Below are 18,363 nucleotides of genomic sequence, written 5' to 3'. Positions count from 1 at the left end.
TTCCTCTCCTGGGTCTTATAAAGAAAATAAGGCACAAACAGGGGCAGCAGGAGGTCAGTTCTAGGAGGAGTGTTACATTTTCCTTAATTCTAGATACCAAAGCATTTAATTTGTATCTGTTTAAATCAACTTCTGAAATAAGCATGCAATCCCTTCTGTCTTTTCTTAGAAGAAACACTATCTAAATGTAATTAACATCAACTGTAGCTTCCAATTTGAAAACAATGAAATTTATTCAGTTTAGAATCTACGTACTTGAAGGACTAGGATATAGCAGTAAATGAAAATGGAGAGGAGTTTGAATGTTTAAAGAACAACCTTATTTTCCTTATTCAAAACTTGTTGTGTTGTCTTTTTATTTTAGCCAAAGAAACTTGGATTTTCACATTTTGGAAACTTAAGAAAAAAGAAATTTGATGAATCAACAGACTACATTTGTCCTATGGATACAAACCCAGCTGCTACAAATGGTACTCAGAAAAGCTACAGTGGATACAAAGGACTTAGTCCATTCACTGATAGGGAACTGGATCAGGTGGGACAGACAGACTGATGCCATTCTCATCTCATCCTCTCCATGCATTCCAAAGCTTGCAAATAACCAAATGTTAGCATATAACAAAGTATTTGCTACATCCGCATGAACTTACTGAGAAGGTATTGGCTATGGACACTGGAAAGAGTTCTATACTAAGAATGTCAGGTTAATTTTTTTAATCAACATCATAATAAAGTCATCCATCTTCAAGCCCTTTTTCAGGAATGTAACACCTTTACACTATGAAGATCAATGTATTTTGACAAATTAAGGCAGTGGTTGCAGTAATAACAAGACTTTTGTACTTCTAGCTTTCATAATCTCAGTAAGGCACACTACTTTTTTTCATTATCTTTATGGGTGGTTTTTAATGTAATAAATTTATTTGGACTAATTTGTACAAAGCTATCTTATATATTAAAGTACAACTGGATTGTATATTTTTAACAGACATGAATCAAAGAATCCAACTGAATTTTTCTTTCATTATGTACAGTGGGGAGTAGTTACGCTTAGACAGTATATGTGAAAACAATGCATCAGTAATGAACAAGATCATTAATAAAACCAATACTTAAATAATACACTTTTGATATGTAGTAGTGAACTTGTGAATGAAACTGATGTCTAGACATCACACAGACAAATGATGAAGACTAAAAGCCATCAAATTTTATTCAACTTTTTTGTTGTGTAAAGGGATGTAAACCCTGAAAAATGGAGCTTCTGGAGGCTTGTGTGAACTTTGGCAACACACAAGAGCCAGACAGAGGCAGCTGGGGTAAACTGTCCATATCTCCAGTGATCTTAAGTGACATAAAAACAGTTTAAGCCTGATAAAAGAATGGTCACAAAATTGAAAAGACTAACTGTGAAAACAATTTTTTCATTTGCATGGTTTACTGCATCTAACATCTCATCTGTGTTCATTATCTAACCATTGTCTTTTTCAATGTACACCTTGGTAAAATTAAGTACTGTTCCTAAGTAGGGACAATACTAAATCCTGACTGTAATTCAGTATGGGTGTCCCACTGGCACAGTTAAGTGTCGCAAGTGAATGCATTAACTGTGAGCCTAGAGCTCACACTATGCAGTTGGTCAAGCATTACAAAAATACTGGTTTTTTTTCTCTAGGAGCATGCTCTTTCAATTAAGCATGACTTCTGAGCATGCAGTGAAATCACAGTGCCCTAGAACTGATAACCTTTTTATATAAGAATAGGTAGGACTGTATTCATGAAGGACTCTTACTTTTTGCCTGTGAAAGAAGTATGGTAAGTGTTACACCATCTAGAAAATTTTACTCTTCATTGATAATATCAGTTAAGCTTTTTCTTTTCTTGTGTGAATTACAGCTCAAGTTTCATGTAATCAATCTTTCTTAATCAGGATTCACTCCTCTTATCTTTCAATGTGTCTTCATATACCTTATAGCATGGAGGCATTTTTGTTAATGTGCAGAAATCAGAGCTTTTAAACTTATCACAACTTCATTTGTCCAGGCACCGATACCTCCCAAAGATGCATGTAGAATGAATAAAATTGCACATACTGTCTGATTTGAACTAGTTCCTGAATACTTTTACAGATGGAACATTCAGAAGGAACAGTAATGCAAATAGGGGCTCTTTCTCAAGGCATAAGCCATCTTACGGTATGTACTGATTTCACTCTTGTTTTAAAAGTCACAACTGTATTCTGCTAGAATTCAGTGAAAATTGGTCATTGCTGGCGGTAGTTAAGAGTAAGTGGGTCACCATTCTTGTTAAATACCTCTTTATAGCCTGGTTGCACATTCACAGTCCAAAAAAACCCTGCCTTTAAATTGCACTAGAAATTAAGTTTCATTTAGACCTATTTTAAGTTTTCATGAACTCGGCTATCTCTCTGACCCAATGACAGTTGTTCATCCCCTTAAATGAAAACAATTCTTCAAAGATTTTGTAAGTAACCATCAAATGCCTCAATCACAGAAAAGTCTAGCAGAGGCACAGACTTGAAAATTTACATGAGCTAAAACACCATGGAAAACAAAACAAAACAAAAGCCCCCACAAAAAAAGTTTACTATTAATTCCTGACTCCATAGCAGCTAATTTTAAAAAAAAAAGTCAACTGGAAGGTATAATGAAGAATTACATAACATAGTTGAGTCATATGCCACACACAAAATCTCTGTAGAGAATTTCCTCAAGTAAATAATAGTTTATTTAAAGCTGCATTCAAGAAATTTCTTTTAATTTTCTGTGGCTCTAACCCCCTCTGTTGTGAATCTGGTCTTATTACAGTTGGATTTCTTTAACTATAGGCCCCTAACTGAACATGCTTACTTGTTCACATCTTGTTTTTTCAGACAATGTTAAGCCAAGATGAAATGCTGAATGACAGCAGATTTTTAACACCTACCTTTGAAGACTGGAGATGATGTTTCAACATAACCAAGAACACTAATAATACCTCATGCCTGTCCAGAGGGGTGGCCAGGAGAAGCTTGATGCTGTGGTGCAGAAAAGCTTTACCTCTTTTCTGCCAATGAGACTTACCACATAGCATTTAATATTGTCAATGTAGCAACACATTACACGTAACGCTCCTCTGCCCTATTTTCCACATTATGTAACGTGAAATAGGTGTTGAGAGAGAAATGGTACTCATATCCAGAGTCTGGAAAGCCAAGACTAGCGCAACGTTTTACCCTTTTATTCAGTCATCTTTTACATGGTATGTTTACATACTGTTATATAAAAGATCTTTTGTAATTTTTTATTTTTATAATTAACTTGTAATGCAGGAATCATTAATACTCTTATTGTACCATGTGGACTAAGCAGAGCCACCTAGAAACTCAGATGGATGCTGGTGAGTGCAGCAGTAATGGCTCACTAACTACTACTGCAGCCTTGCCAGAGACTGTTTCCCATAAAACGATTTTAATCTCTCACCCCTTTCATTAGCATGTCCTGCCCTCTTTTTATCCAAGTAAGTAAGTGCAGCGTAGAATGGGAAGAATGGAACATAATACTATCCATCAAGCCCCTGCTTTTATCAGGAGGATGACAAGATGTCACGTTCACAGATCCTTACCCAACTCAAAAAGTTGCTGAACTACTACAAGAGGAAATGTAACTTTGAGACTACCAGGAAGACTGATGGACTCAAAAACTGGTGCTTCATTTGAAGTGATTTTTTCTTATCATGTGATATTTACATGTGCACTAAGATGTTCGCTATCAAGGAGAAATCACAATGTTTAACTAATGTAAAATGTAACTTTAAGAATGGTGTTTGCTGTGCTCGTAGGGTAAGGGCAACAGAATTTCCAGCATGATCCATTGTTTGGTTTCTAATGACAATTCTTTAACTAGAACTATTGAACGGGCTCTTCCTGTACATTGACATTTTGTCGAAAATGGCTAGTACTGGCACACATGTGCAAGCATCAGCATGCTCATAAGCCTTCTGAATAATGAAAATGGTTCAGACAAAGTTTTCTGAGCCCCATACCTGGTTGGTCTGAAACATAGTACTGGCTCTCAGGAAGACAGGGATGGTAACAAGCCTATTTTCTTTCCATAGTTACACCTAATTAAACATATGGCTGCCAACAGCTGTGGGAACTGGAGCTTACAGTAGAAACACTTTTGTAACATTTGCATGAGAACTGGTGATGTTGTAAACAATATTGCTGTTCAATTTCAGTTCTCTTTTCATTCCAGCTACAGACAGATTTTCATAGAATACTTTAATTCTTGTCTCCTGTTGCTAAATACTGCTCTGTGATGTATAAAATGTGACAAAGGAGCATCAGGCAAGTATCATAATAAATAGATCTGTTGCTATTCTACTGAGCTAGGCAGGCCTGCAGCACTGTAACAGAGGTAAATATGGCCTCTCACTACCTACTTGAGGGGCTGTTCAAGGGTGAATTTGTCTCCTTTACAGCAGCAATTACTTGTGGCATCTGTTGACACGTGCGTCTCATGAATTAATAAGGTATTAACAAGATGATAGATACTTTAGTAAATAGGGAAACATCAGAAAAGAAAAATGCTCAATTGTAAAGAAAAGACTTAGTATGTATATGGATGGTTTGCATTACTCTCTCCTTGCTGGCTGCAGGGTGTTGGTTTACATATATTAATATAGCCTGAGGGCAGGTCACTCCCAGCCACAACACTCCCAAATAAAGGGGAAATCTTTGGTACTGTCCCGAGTATGCAGCAAGGGCTCTTCAAGAGCTATCAGTGGCACTTTTTAAAGGTGACCTATTCTAGTCCTGACTCTATGAGCCTCTCATGACAGACCCTGCACTGTATGGTCAGATCTTGGAAGCTAAACACATGATTTTATTGTCCAAAACTGTAAAGCCGAGACAATTTTTTTTTTTCAATCACTGAACAATGAAATGATAATGGAAAATCCAAAGGAATGAGAAATCAGTCTACACATCAGCAAACTAAAAATGATTAATAAAAGGTGATAAATGTACTAGTCAAGTACATCTCCAATCTGGCAATGCAATCAACACTAGTGACCAGATTATGTGCTATGGGCATCTGAAATACTTTGTCAGGTTAATTAGCCAGCAGACTGATTACAGTACCACAAATAGAATAAGCTGCTCCAACAGGAGCAGCTTTAATATCACTGTGATATTCCAAGCAGATTTTCAGATTTCTTTTGATGATGTATTTGTAACTCAGTGTGTTGTTGTGCTAACTTGGCTGTGAATAGTCAATCTACAAAATTATTGATTTTTTTAATATATATAGAGAGAGAGTAAGAAATCCTAATTAGCATAACACTGGCATAAATGCTTATTTTTTGACTGTTATGAATAAATTCTGAATGTTCCTCCATCTCTTGCTGACTGTGGAATGATTCTAACGTAATTACACATGGTTGATCTCTCATCAGGGGACAGAATCACAGTCTGAATCCCTGTGTCTGTCTTTGTAGCATTATTACTACAAATGTAACTGATTAAGTACAAAACCCCTATGTCAAATTTTAACTAGTAGATTCCTTTTGTTTTGCTTTAGATGAATGAAAATATTTAGTAAACATATTCATTAGCATCTGAACAAACAAGTCTTCTGGCTCATGGATTTGTCAGACCCTAAAACAAATGTAGTATAAACTAATTCCTTACACAGTACTCCAGGCACTGAAGGGTAAGAATTAAATACTATGTGGTAAAACCACTAAGATGAGGCATTAGCCAAGTATAAGACCGACTCAGCATAGCTTACAATAGGAAGTAAGAAGCTGTGTTTTCTCATAAGCAAAGGAAATTTCTGAAACTGCCAAAAGAGCAAGCACTACACTTAAGAGAATGACATTCAAATGATGTAACACCACAGGATAGTTAAGTCTGTATATGCAGCCCAGAACTTCCATATATAGTTGGCAGTGATTGTTTAGCTAAGGCTGTTAGAAGACAGCATGAAGTGATGTAATCCTCCTGAATAAATTTCATACTAATGAGAATTTCTATTACAATAATAAGGAATTTGCATGTTACCCAAGTTCTGTTCACTTTTTCAATAGCATACTGTGACTTCTTTCTTAGTCCCTAGTAAAGGGCTGTAAAACAGCATTTAAAAAAAAAAAAAAAAAAGACTATTCTTTGTACTCTCCTTCCCCAGGATTCACTAAATGAATTACCTGTAAAGCACAGTCAAATAATCCTAGTCCAGTTTTATAGCCATGTCTCACATTCCACACCCATGTTAACAAACAAGTGGTTTTATCTCTGTCTTATCTCTCTCTCTGATTACACTTTTTTTTCTCAGAATTAACATTTCATACTAACTTAAGAGGTTAGACTAAGTTACTTCCACACAATTCAAGATAATCTCTCAACTTCTTAGTTGAACATGCAAAGGTAATTATGAAGTTATGAACCACAGAAATTACATTAAGTGGTTAAAAAACACACACACCAAAAAAACAAAACAAAGAAATACTGCGCAGTTAGTTACATACCAGTTGTTCCTGTAGGAAAATACACAGTCCTTATGAAAAGGTATGAGATGACATCTGCGTTAATAGGAAAATGTACTGCTCTTGGGATAGCCAAGTTTGTCCAGGTTGGGCTGACATGCTAATTGAATCATAGGTGGTGGTCCACACATGAGAATGAGTGTCTCGCTGCCAGGGGAAGGGAGGTGGGTTTTAATCATGTCTGCAGTGACAAAGCCAGAACTGTACTTCCAATCTGAAACAAAGAAATTATTAAACTATTAATTTGAATCTCTGTACAGTTGGAAGACTTTTTAAACTGCATATGTTGTACTCACAAAGAAGCTGAAGAATGAGCAAAGCTATGCCACCATCACTGCAAGCCAAGAGAGGGTTAAATCTCTCACTGAGCTCAAGCCTAGTGGTCCCCTTGGACAGGGACAACAAGCATGTGGGTAAGAAGGATCTGGTTGATAAGACGTGAAAGACTGTGAATAAATGATAGACTTAAAAGAAATTAGACAGCAGATAGGAATAAACAGGATGATATCAGCTCTTCCAGTGAAGAGAGGTCACCCAGGGGCAGTTGTGCAGGGAGAGGTATTGAGACATGTGCCATCCAACACATTGAAAAAAACCATGGAAAAGAGATCGAGTGGTAAGGTAACAAAGTTTGATGATGACAAAAGTTCTACTGTGTAGTTAAGTGATAAGAGAAAAAAAAAATTAAAAAAGAGGAAAGAAATGCTAAATGATTTCAAGCAGTATTATTGAATGCATCTGTCATTTAGTGAGCCAAATAAATAGGAAAAATAATCCTGCCTTCACACAAAAATATGTGCTTTAAGCTCATTTATCAGGAGCGAGATGTTGGGGTTATAAAAACAGCAGCAGTCAAAACGCATATGAAATCTTAAGAAGTATCAGGAAAGGAAAAGGGAACACAACGTCAAAGTAAAAATACAGTTTGCCTGCATCTTGACTACTGCCGTTCAGTTCTGATCTGCTCAGCTCAAAAAGGGAGAGGGCAGAGCTAGAAAAGGTTGAGAGAACAATGGTGAGCAGTGTCAGGGAGACCAGCAATCTTCAGTATAGAAGAGCTGGGGCAGAAGGGGTGATTGATTGATAGATGTCTGTAAAATTAGTAACATGAAGACAGTTGGTAGACGCCTATTCACACTCTCCTCCGACACAAGAATTAAGAGGCAAATGCAAACCAGAGGAAGTAATTCTTCACACAAAAGTGCTAATGCTATGGAACCATTAACAGACTGCCAAAAGCTCACACACGCTCCAAAGGAGACACACTTAAGTTCTTACAGAAGTAGTCCACTGAGGGTTACTGTATCTGTAGAGACACATTTGGCTCAGGATTGAGAAATATTAAAGACTGGAAGAGTATCAAGGCCTGCTGATTACTCTTCTCTGGCCACCTACTCATGGCTATTGCTGACATGTACAGAACTTTGATCTGACTCAGTTTGGCTCTTATGTCTGTTAAATAAAAGCTCAGATCACTTACAACATTAGCAAACATGAATACCCAAGTTTCAAAGGAGATTCCAGTAGAGTTCAACCTCTCCCTCCATTTCTAATTCAGTGCAACGCCAGCCTACAGTTAATGCCTTAATCTATACACATGGCAGCTCTGTTTTACCAGAATCTAAGCTAGAGCTGCTGCAAAACAAAGATGTGCATGTACTATTTACAGGTATTAAGAAATTTAATGCCAACAAAATGCTAACATAACTGCATTCAGGAAATAGCCCAGAACAGCTGTAATTTTGCTGTAAAGTCCCAAAAACTGGCACATCCTGAAATACATCAAAAGCAACATGTCTGGCCCAACAGGAATTAATTACTAGTTCACACTTTCTAAGGCCCACCTGGTTTGGATCACTTTTCAAAACAGGTGTTGTGGTAAGGCTTGTTTCTGAGGGGCTGGGGGGGGGGGGGGTGTGTCTGTTGTTTAAAAGTGTTAAGACAAGATGACCTGATATTACAGTAATGGCCCCTTGAACAAGAGCAAAACTCGTGACTGTTCTACAGCGACAAGCAAAGGCATTTCCAGCGTGTACCAGCAGCCTACCTTGTGGAGGTCTGTCCAGTGTATACCAAAGCGTGAACTGATCAGGATGCCTCTTAGCAATGTCTTCTAGCTCAGCTCTCAGTAATATATCTTTTTCTGTCTGCAAAATGAGACCCCTGTTTAGATCCAAACCATCTCAAGACGGTCTCTAGTGTAAGCTTATCTGGCACTCAACAAGACAAATGCAATGGTAACTCATTCAAACCAAGAAAAATTTTTTTTTCCCCTTACATGATAGCTATTATCGTGATAGGCTTCTGTAAATTCAGACTGAGAACAACAAAATATGAGACTTAATAGTCACCTAAATGCTGACTTAAAGATGGCAATTTGAACAACTTTTTAATCCAGGCTAAAAACACAATGAGCTGGATTTGTCTCTGACCCTGGCAAATATGGCCCTGTACCAGCATGGTGAAGGTAACTGTAGAAACAGATTAAAGGAACAAAATACTGTTTCCTTGAAATCAGTGAAGGAGCAAAATGAGTAGAGGGATCAGGATCTGTTCACACTATTTATTCCCTAATGTAGGAATTAGGGAGTACAAGCGAATCCATGAGGAGCCATCTTCAAAACAGATAAAAGAAGATCATGGGAACTATGACAGCACCACACAAGTATTTATAAAATTATGGATAGCTAAAATTATAACGTTATGGATAATTTTTTTATTCCGTTTCTCCTTCTTAAATCATTTTAACCCAAGACAATATATTAAGAGCTTACATAATAACCATTTCTTGCTCCTCCCTATACAGCTCATTTTTAAATGTGCTCTCTCAGATAATATTTTCCCATAAATGGTTGGGTGAAAATACAAACCCAAAGAAACCAGAAGAGTATGAAACATGCAGAGCAGTGTTTTCTCTAGGGGTCAATGTCCCATCAGTTTAAAAAGCTCAGAGGCCAGCAAAAAAATTAGGCCATTAAAGAAGGACAAACAGACGAGTTAGCATACTCACCTGATTAGCAAAAAGAAGGTAACATTTTGTGGAGTCCTTAGGATCATTTGTGATACGACGAATCAGCTGCAACATAGGAGTTATTCCTGTTAAAAAAAAAAAAGTGGTTAAAAAATGGGCATTTCTTCCCACGGCTGCAGTTTCAATATTAATGCTGCCTTCCTTCAGTCTTCAGTGGGAGCTTAGTTTGCACAGGGCTACATACCTCTAAATTCTTAATCCATGCCAAATGCAGAGGTTGGGGGTTTCTATTATTACAAATCATTTCAGAACAAAAAAAAACCACAATACATGTATCTGGCACTTTCCCCTTCAGCACTCTCTATCACATACAGTAATTTTACCCTCAACACATTCTCCTAAAATATTTTTTGTCATTGGGACTGAAGCTCAGAGAGATGAAGTGACTTCTCTGAGGTCACATGGTAAATCAAGACTAAAACTCTGAAGTAGCTAGCTCCCAGGACTGAGCTCAAGCCACTGGAAAGCCTCAGTGGTGCCAAACACTCATGAAAAGAAATACAGGTTTAAGTGCTCTGCTACTAAAGTACAGTGTTTGATACTCCCCACATGCATCCATAAAGACATCTTCATTCTCTAGATATTCCATATGATGAGAATAGGTTTACCTGTTCCTCCAGCTATCATCCCAAGATGCTTTGCAAACTTCTTCTCTGCTTCGGACTTCTTATGGGGCTTGATAAGAAAGGTACCTAGAAGAAATAGTCAAAACCTGTGGGTATGTTAACCCCCAAACAAACATGGATACAAATTCCATGGGAATAAATTACTATAGCCTACCAATTAATTAGGACAGATCTTCTGGAAATGCTAAATGGACTCAGCACAGCATTGAGCGCAAAGAGTAGAAACCTCTTTGTCTTGGTAAACTCTAATCCTAGCTTTGAACAACTGATTTACTCCTTCCCTGCTACCCAACATCATTTATTATAAACTCAAGAATTCCCACATCACTGCCTAGAACACAGCTCGGCAGCTGTGAATGTTAGTGGCAGCTAAAGCTAATCACAGTCCCTACTACAGAAAAACAGGTTTCTTAGGCCATCTTCTTCATCCTCACTTGCACCATGGATCTAGCCATTTGTGTGCATCCACATTCAATGGAGTTGTAATTAAACCAGCATCAAGCAAGAACCCTGGCAAAGATTAGAAATCAGGAATGTTGGAGCCTTGCATACTTTTTTCAAGTACTTTATTATTGTAACTCATTTCCAGTTAATGGAATCCCCATGACACTTGCAGTCAGCTAGGTGACAGCCTTCTAGTCTCCTGTGGTGAGAAGACCTTGCCAATTTCTGCTCTACACCTGGGTACACCATTGCTTCCAAATTGTCACAAAACCAGACAGTTCATAATTGAATTAATCTCCAAGGACCAAGCCAAATGAAAAACTCATGAAAAGTATTCTATATGACAAGCACTTGACATACTCCAATCTTAAGAGATCTGTAACTAGTAACAAGCTTTCTTAGCTACTACTTTTTATAGCAGCCAAACATTTGTAAATCATGCATTGTTTGTTTCCTCTGAGATACAAGATTCATCAGTATATTACTCATCATAAAAGGTCATGATCCAGAGAAGCACTGATCACTTATCCCCCTGAAGTAACAGTCCCTCTCAGTCAAGATCAGTGCAAAATCTTTCACTTGCATCTTGAAAGATGATTACTTCTGTGAACTTATTTCCTCCTTGTCAACTCAGACCTGATTTAATCACAAAATGGAGCTGGCTCTCAGTCAGTGGGTTATTCAGTAACAACACTGAGATTCTCAGAGTGCATTTCAGGCCACAACCTCCCTTGTTTAAGAAGTATCTGGAACATTTCCCTCCATATGTATAGCTGAGGTACTATTTCCAGTACAGCCTTCTCAGTAATACAATGCAATAGTGATTTTTTCTGATTTAATTATACGGTCCCAGGAGTGAGACAATAGCCAGCTATTCCTCACAGGAAGTAAACACAAAGTACTCTTTCTCATCATAGCAGCTCTGACAGGCTCTTGGTCATGACTAGGAAAGGTGGATTTTTCTCTTTCCCACTTTTTTAAAAAAGATACTCTTACAAAGTTGTCAAGATTTATAAAACACCTCTGAAAATAACCAATACAAGTTCCTCCCTTTTGCTCTCCCACCTTCATGTCACAGTACCTGACCCCTTATAGACAAGGAGCCCATTTGGCCCTCTGAAATCAATAATATCTCCAATCTTCATGTCATCTAGGTACTGGGACATCTTCCCACCTTCTGGAAACTTGGGATTCACATTTTTGTGGTAGACCTGTAAAAACAGTAATTTGTATGATACCAACCACTAGCTTTCCTACAGACAATATCACTAACTGTAGAACACAATATTGCAGGTCTGAAATTTAGCATCTGAGAAAGAAATTGCAACAGTTCTTTGCTCTCAGTTATCTGTTGCACCTTGCAACAGGAAGCAGCCAAAGTAAGTAAAGTGCTCTGTCATGCATGTTCCTATGCTCTCTGCAAACAGCCAGGCTAATAGGAATAAGTGGCAGGCAGATTACATACTGGTGCCCTCATTTCACTATCGCTCCAGCAAGAACCTTATGTCACCCCATTTTTGTAGTCGCTCCTGAAAATAGCATTGCTGCATCTTTTCTTTTTAAGGCTCTCCCAGAGACTCCAGCCACATGATAGCTTCTTCACCTTTCAAAGCACATAATAAGCATTAAGTAGTTAATAACCATTCACCATACTTGCAACATGAAGAACAGAGCACATGAAAAAAGCTGAGATTTTTGCCTAAGGACAAACTCTACTGTAGAAAAGGATTAGAAAATCCAGAAGTCCTGGGATCAAATCATCCTAGATTCCCTAGCTTAAAGGATTTCCCTTGTTTCTTTATCCCATTTTCTTAATCAATAAACACATCAGCAACAACTTCTGATGCTTACAGACGTGTAATTGCAACCTCTGTAGCGTCACCAAAAATAGCAGTTATTATTGACTTGTTTTCTACTTACAGCTCTGAGCAGTATTAGTAGCAGCACAAGCATCTTGAGGCAGAGCGATCGCTATTTGTGTGTTGCCAAATAAAAGATACTAGGGAAGGTCCTGCAGTACTGCCAAGGAAGTGATTCCCTTCTCCATCTACTCTACCTCTGCTATCTCTCAGTGACATGCAACAGATACACAGGACACAACTTACTATTCAAGGATAATGCGAAATGAGTTGTTTGCCATGCAGTCATCCTATTTGAAAGAAGATCAATCAAAATAAATTCTATATTTCACTAAAATGAAGTACTTTCCTTCCTTCCAGTTAGCAATTTATCTATATTAAAGGAAACCAAAATTTACCTTAATAATTAAATCAACATAACCTTTTGTCTCGTCACTGGAAACTGGGGTATAGGCTCGAATCACCAGATTACCATCAATTTTTGCAGAAAGATAAACATGTTGGCCTAAGGAGAAAGAATTACAATCTGATTATTTATTTTTTCATCCCTGAAGGACAAGACAAGAGAGAAAAGCAGGTATTGTAACCCATTAAACACAAGCAATGATAAAGAAAAATCTTTACCTTGTAAATACTGTATAAAACATCTAGTCTCTTTTCTTTTTTCAGCAAGAGTTTCTGGAGCACAGGGTAACTGAAGAGAGCTGGTACGTTACAGAACCAAGGATAAGATACAAGTAAAGTAGGAAATTTATAGTATAATAGTGATACAGAAAGTTTGTTGCTCATTCTCAAGTGCTCTCTGTATTTTGGGTTCTGCTGTTCTCATATTCATTACTGAAGTGGAAGTAAGGACACACCAGTTCACACAGGCAAAGTAAGTAAGTATTATGGTTTAATAGCAGCAATCTCTCAGAGCAAACTTCCCAGAGATTCTGCACCAAGACATCAAGAACAAAGCCTCGGGCCATATTCCTTCTCCGTAACTCCTGCCTCTGTAACGCTGCGGCTTCCACAGCATTGGACACTGGTGTCCACAGAGACCTCTTTGCCCAACCTAATGCTCCAAGAGGCAGACTCTAAAAGGCACCTGTTTCTCCTGATTAAAAGAACTGAAAACTCCTTGCCAAGAGTAGTCTCCTCAGCCAGACAGTACTAACCTAGAGAGTTGTATGGAAAAACCAAAAGCAGGAACAGTGCTGGCAGAAAACACTTTTTTTTTTTAAGCAGAGTGATCCTGGTAAAAAGCAGAAGGCAGGAATCTCCCAGGAAGTAATCTGGCCCATACAGTTTCACAATCCGATTCCTAAATTCTTAAGAATAAAGTCTGGATAAACACAAGTATTGCAGGGCACATCTCAATTAATTTCTCATTTGTCTAGTTAATATGGACAGTTCAATTATACTTTCCCATACAAGCCAGAAGAGAATTTGGAGAAAGACTGCTGCCCTTGACAGGCACATGCAAGAAGGACATGGTCACAGCGTGGAATGGGAAAGACCCTGACACTTGCCATACAGCAAGCGAAACAGTGAAACACAGTACAGAACAAACAGTGCTACATCTGCCACATCTGCAGATCAGAAGACCGTGCCTGAAACAAACATCAAACATCAAACCCTAGTCTGAAATGAACATCATGCTACAGAAAGCAAGAGAAAGTTGTATGTGTATGTATGTAAATCAAAGGTAAGTGCATGCACAGAATAGTTACAAGCTTCCCAGCAGAAGAGTTGTTCTCTCTCATTTACAAGTGCAACTGTATTTGTCAAAAGCATGAGAGCAGTTGACAATAAACTGAGGGCACCAGATGGAAGTAGAATGCAAATAAGAAATATGAAAAAGCTTTGACAGATACCATTGTTGCTTATATCCCGACTGGTGATGAATTCCATCAGACTCAGTTCATGTGCTTGTTCTAATCTACACCACACAATTTAACACAAGCAGAACAAAGCACACACAAAAGATGAGAAATACAACCCTTTGGGAAATCTGATGTTTCTCTTCGACACAGCAGCATTCAGATGCAGCTTTTTACTCCTTCTTTTGCTAAGTCTTAAATTCCCAAACAGTCAGAAGTCCAACAACTATGAGTACAGTTATAAATCCTAAAACCAGAAATATATGTAATGAAGTGTTTTCAGTACTTACCTACAGGTAATCCTAATATATGATCCGGTGAAGGTAGCCCAAATCGGAATTTCTTAGTATCATGACTGATTTCCTAAAAAAAACAAGCAAACAAAATCAGAATGAGGTCAACATCACCACTGCTTTGAATTTCAAACTCTACTCAACACGATGTGCTTTAGTAAGCCTGTTTTTTGTTAGCATGCAAGCCAAATGCTAGGAAGGGACACAGAAATGCCTTGGGAAAATAAAGTTTAAATAGATCAGAAGTTTTGGAAGCAGTCTTTTCCTCTTTAATTCCACAAGGAGTGACTTTTGCCTGTCTGTGCAATCCCTACAGCACCTTTACATAACGAAAGCCTGAAAACCCTCTATTGCCCAAGGGCAGTGAGCACATTTCATAATTAGTGGCCAAAGATCAGGCAAGACAGGACGTGCAGAAGCACAGGCTGCCAGGATCACTGCTCACTGAGGCACACCGGACAGCAATCAAGAGAGAAACACGGCTCTAAACTAGGACTTACACATACAAAGAAACGAGCCTCCCCTCCTCTTGAGACAACTGTAACACCGTAGTGTAGGCATAGCTGCTTTTAAGACTCCTGCTCGACCCCAGGGAAACACTGCAGCCTGGCTGCGGGACTCACAGCCGCCCCTTGAGGGCTCCGCGCACTTCTGGGGCCCCGAAGCCTGGGGCAGCCCATCACCAGCCGCCCCTCAGACTCCTCCCGCCAACGGCCCAGCCGCCCCTCAGACACCCCCAACCAACGGCCCAGCCGCCCCTCAGACACCCCCAACCAACGGCCCAGCCGCCCCTCAGACTCCTCCCGCCAACGGCCCAGCCGCCCCTCAGACTCCCCCCGCCCCAACCGCCCCTCAGACTCCTCCCGCCAACGGCCCAACCGCCCCTCAGACTCCCCCCGCCCCGGCCGACGGGCAGCCAAGGGCCCGGCAGGCCCGGCCGCAGAGCCGGGACGAGAGAAGGGGTTGAGGCGCGCCAGGCCGCCGGGTCACCTCCTTGTCCAGCAGCCGCAGCGAGTATTTAGCGAGGGGGTCCCGCAAAGTGACGGGGCCGCTCGCCCTCCGCCCCGTCCCTCTGAGCAGCAGCAGCAGCACGGCAGATACAGCTACCACGACCACGGCCACCGCCACGGGGGCAACCTGCGAGGAGAAGGGCAGGCGGTCAGGGGGAACAAGCCCGCCGCCCCCCCCCGCCCCGGTCCGCCTCCCTCCCGGCCCCCTCACCGCAAGCGCCTCCATGGCGGCAGCCGCCCTGCGAAGAGGCACGGCCCGACCGGCGGCCTCGACAGCCCGCCCCGTCCCGCCGCGGGGCTCCGCCTGCCGGTGCCCAGCCTGCGTGGGGCGGGCCCGGGCCCTTCGGAACCCCGGCCCCCTCTCGGACGGCACCGGCTGTCGTCCTTCTCCCTGCCTCGATTCTCGCTGCCTTCATGCTGAGCGACGGAAAACGGCGATGCCGGAGTTCTGGTCCAGTCCCGGTTTGCTGCAGTCTGTCCTGTAAAGCGGCAAGCGTTAAGTTCAAGTCCTCTAGGCAGAAAACAGCCGGCGACCTTAAAATCTAACAATACAAGGTTCACAGGTAAAGGCGGCATCGTTCGGTTTCGTAGACAAGCATCCTCCCTCACGTCTGCAGTAGGTCCAGTCCTAACGAAAGGCCGTTAAGGCTGCACCGACACCACAGGTAACGACTGCACCCAGCACGGGGCACTGCTGGTTGCCTGCCTTTGCGTTTGGGACTTTCTCTGCAGACAGCATGTACAGCCCACAGTCTGTGTTGCAAACTGCTCGGCAAATGACCACTTAACTCAAAGTCACACCACAAGTGTGACTGGGGGAACAGAAGTTATTTCCTAACTTCTTCCCTGTCCCCTGGGCCAAAATTTTACGTTGTGACAAGCAGCACTAACAAAGTATTTAGTATCTATGGTCTTCAAATTGCTTTAAGGAAAAAAAAAAAAAAACGAAGAAAAAGAAACCACAAAACCAAAACAACAAAAAAACCCAACCCCAAAAACAACCACAAAAGAAACTTAAGTATCATTATTTCCTCTATAGAGCATAGGACAGAAGCACACAGTTGGGACAAACACGAAAGTCAATTAAAAGAAAATACAAAAGTCTTTGAAGTCCAAGCTCATGTCACAAGGTTCAAAATAGTTGACCTAAAACAAAAGCATGCCCATATCACACAGACATGTCTTTGTCAGGAGGAAGAAAAACTGATCAAACCTATGGGGAAGGAAGGAACCCAGGAATAATGCCACAGTATGCCAAGCTGTAGATGGCAATACAAGGATAAGGTAACAAATGTGATTTATCAGTTTTTGGAATGCTTGTATTTTATGTGACTTGTAAGAAGACTGAAAGAAAAAGACGTTCAGTCTCTTGTGCTACTGAAGTACTGACTATGGAAGACCAGAGAATTAATACCTCACCACATTTTTTTAAATTTTTTTGTTAATACTAGCTTTCCTCACCTGAGTTCAAAAGCAGGGGAACCACTACCAGCATGCTACATATTACTGCTCTGTTCCTGAAATAAACTAACTCCTTGTATCAGTGTCACACATAGCCACTGTCCTCAGAGTATTGTAACTGAGCCCAGGACTTCCGGGCTGAATGACCCATTCTCCATGATAAAAGAAGATATTCTCCCACTGAGGTACTATGACTTCTTTTTTTTTTTTTTCGGACAATATGGTAATGGTATGGCTTGAAACTTTTATGTATTTTGCTTTCATCAATGATTTACCATATATCCATGTAGCAAAAGGCTCGAAACTCAAGCAGAATAAAGCAGACCAAAAATGATAAGGACAAGAAACATTCAGATTTCTCAGTCAGAATTTATCCTGAAGGATAAACAGGAACAAGTGAAGGATAAATAGGAATTTATTCTTTCTTCTTTTTTAATTTTCAAGACAGAGCTTTCTGGTTACTTTACTGTGACTAATAATTGCATAGCTATGCAATTACCAGTGATTCTCTGAATTGCACTATTGATAGGAAGTATTATTTTTCCCTCAAGAACAGGACTTTTCCTTACCTTCAGTAAGAGAAAGGCAAGTAAGGGGTTTTATAGAGCTTGAGACACTTTTAGCAGTATTTCTTGTTTTCTGTACTAACTATTCCTAATGCTCCTTCAATTTTTGCTGATTATTTTCTTTTGTGCCAGAGGCAGGGTTTTGGTCTACATAAAACTGCTGGGGTTTTGTTGTGATGTTTTTTTTCTTCAAAGTACCAAGCCTAATTCTTTCCTTTTGTTAACTTCTCTTACATAGACATAACATCCACAGTTCCTCTGGTGTTACTGTTAAATTCACTCTTTTGAAAGCATGCAAAGAACCAAGTCTAGTCACTTCAGATGAAGAAATAAGTCTTTCTGTGCATCCAATACATGACAGTAAATGGATTCCTAAATGAGAAAAAAACTGCCCTTGTGCCACTTGTCCTCAAAAACTACAATGGAAAAAAGGCTAGGGGAAAAGAGAAGAAAACTGGGAAGATCCCATGAGAACATAGTTCTATACTACCACCTAAATACTGTGATTGTCAGATCCTTTTGGGCAGAGTAACTGTGGAAGAAAAGAGAGTCAGGAAACGTATGGCATGCATACCTCCAGGCAGAGTACATCTAAGGAAGGATATGATGCTGCTGTGCTATTGCTCCTCTGGCTTCATCAGGGAGGTCACAGGAGCAGAAGC

The 18,363-nt window shown here is 40.0% G+C and overlaps 2 protein-coding genes across 25 annotated transcripts in view; one reads left to right on the top strand and one right to left on the bottom strand.

Moving 5' to 3' along the window:
• Positions 1–3,976, top strand: part of PPFIBP2 (PPFIA binding protein 2) — a 112,514-nt gene extending 108,538 nt beyond the window's left edge. For 22 of the 24 annotated variants that reach the window (XM_075048148.1, XM_075048161.1, XM_075048150.1 and 19 more), the window contains 3 exons: positions 365–535; positions 2,130–2,195; positions 2,894–3,976. In XM_075048148.1, the coding sequence (XP_074904249.1) occupies positions 365–535; positions 2,130–2,195; positions 2,894–2,965 (309 nt within the window). In that variant the 3' untranslated portion in view covers positions 2,966–3,976. Of the gene's footprint in view, positions 1–364; positions 536–2,043 lie in introns of all 24 variants that reach the window. The other 2 variants (XR_012653183.1, XM_075048159.1) reach the window with 2 other exon arrangements.
• Positions 3,977–5,324: 1,348 nt separating this feature from the next.
• On the bottom strand, positions 5,325–18,338 carry CYB5R2 (cytochrome b5 reductase 2). Its single transcript, XM_075048176.1, has 10 exons — positions 18,276–18,338; positions 15,886–16,153; positions 15,655–15,801; positions 14,662–14,734; positions 12,905–13,011; positions 11,729–11,858; positions 10,186–10,269; positions 9,557–9,642; positions 8,594–8,693; positions 5,325–6,760 (listed from the first exon to the last, which is right to left on the bottom strand). Exons 2-10 carry the CDS (start codon positions 15,898–15,900, stop codon positions 6,588–6,590), a joined length of 915 nt encoding a protein of 304 aa, XP_074904277.1. The 5' UTR covers positions 15,901–16,153; positions 18,276–18,338; the 3' UTR covers positions 5,325–6,587.
• Between the last annotated feature and the right edge of the window lie 25 nt (positions 18,339–18,363).

The sequence above is a fragment of the Buteo buteo genome, chromosome 16 (assembly GCF_964188355.1).
Source record: "Buteo buteo chromosome 16, bButBut1.hap1.1, whole genome shotgun sequence".
Lineage (NCBI taxonomy): Eukaryota > Metazoa > Chordata > Aves > Accipitriformes > Accipitridae > Buteo > Buteo buteo.
Note: the sequence above shows the minus strand (reverse complement) of the source record. Positions and strands in the feature narration are given on the sequence as shown.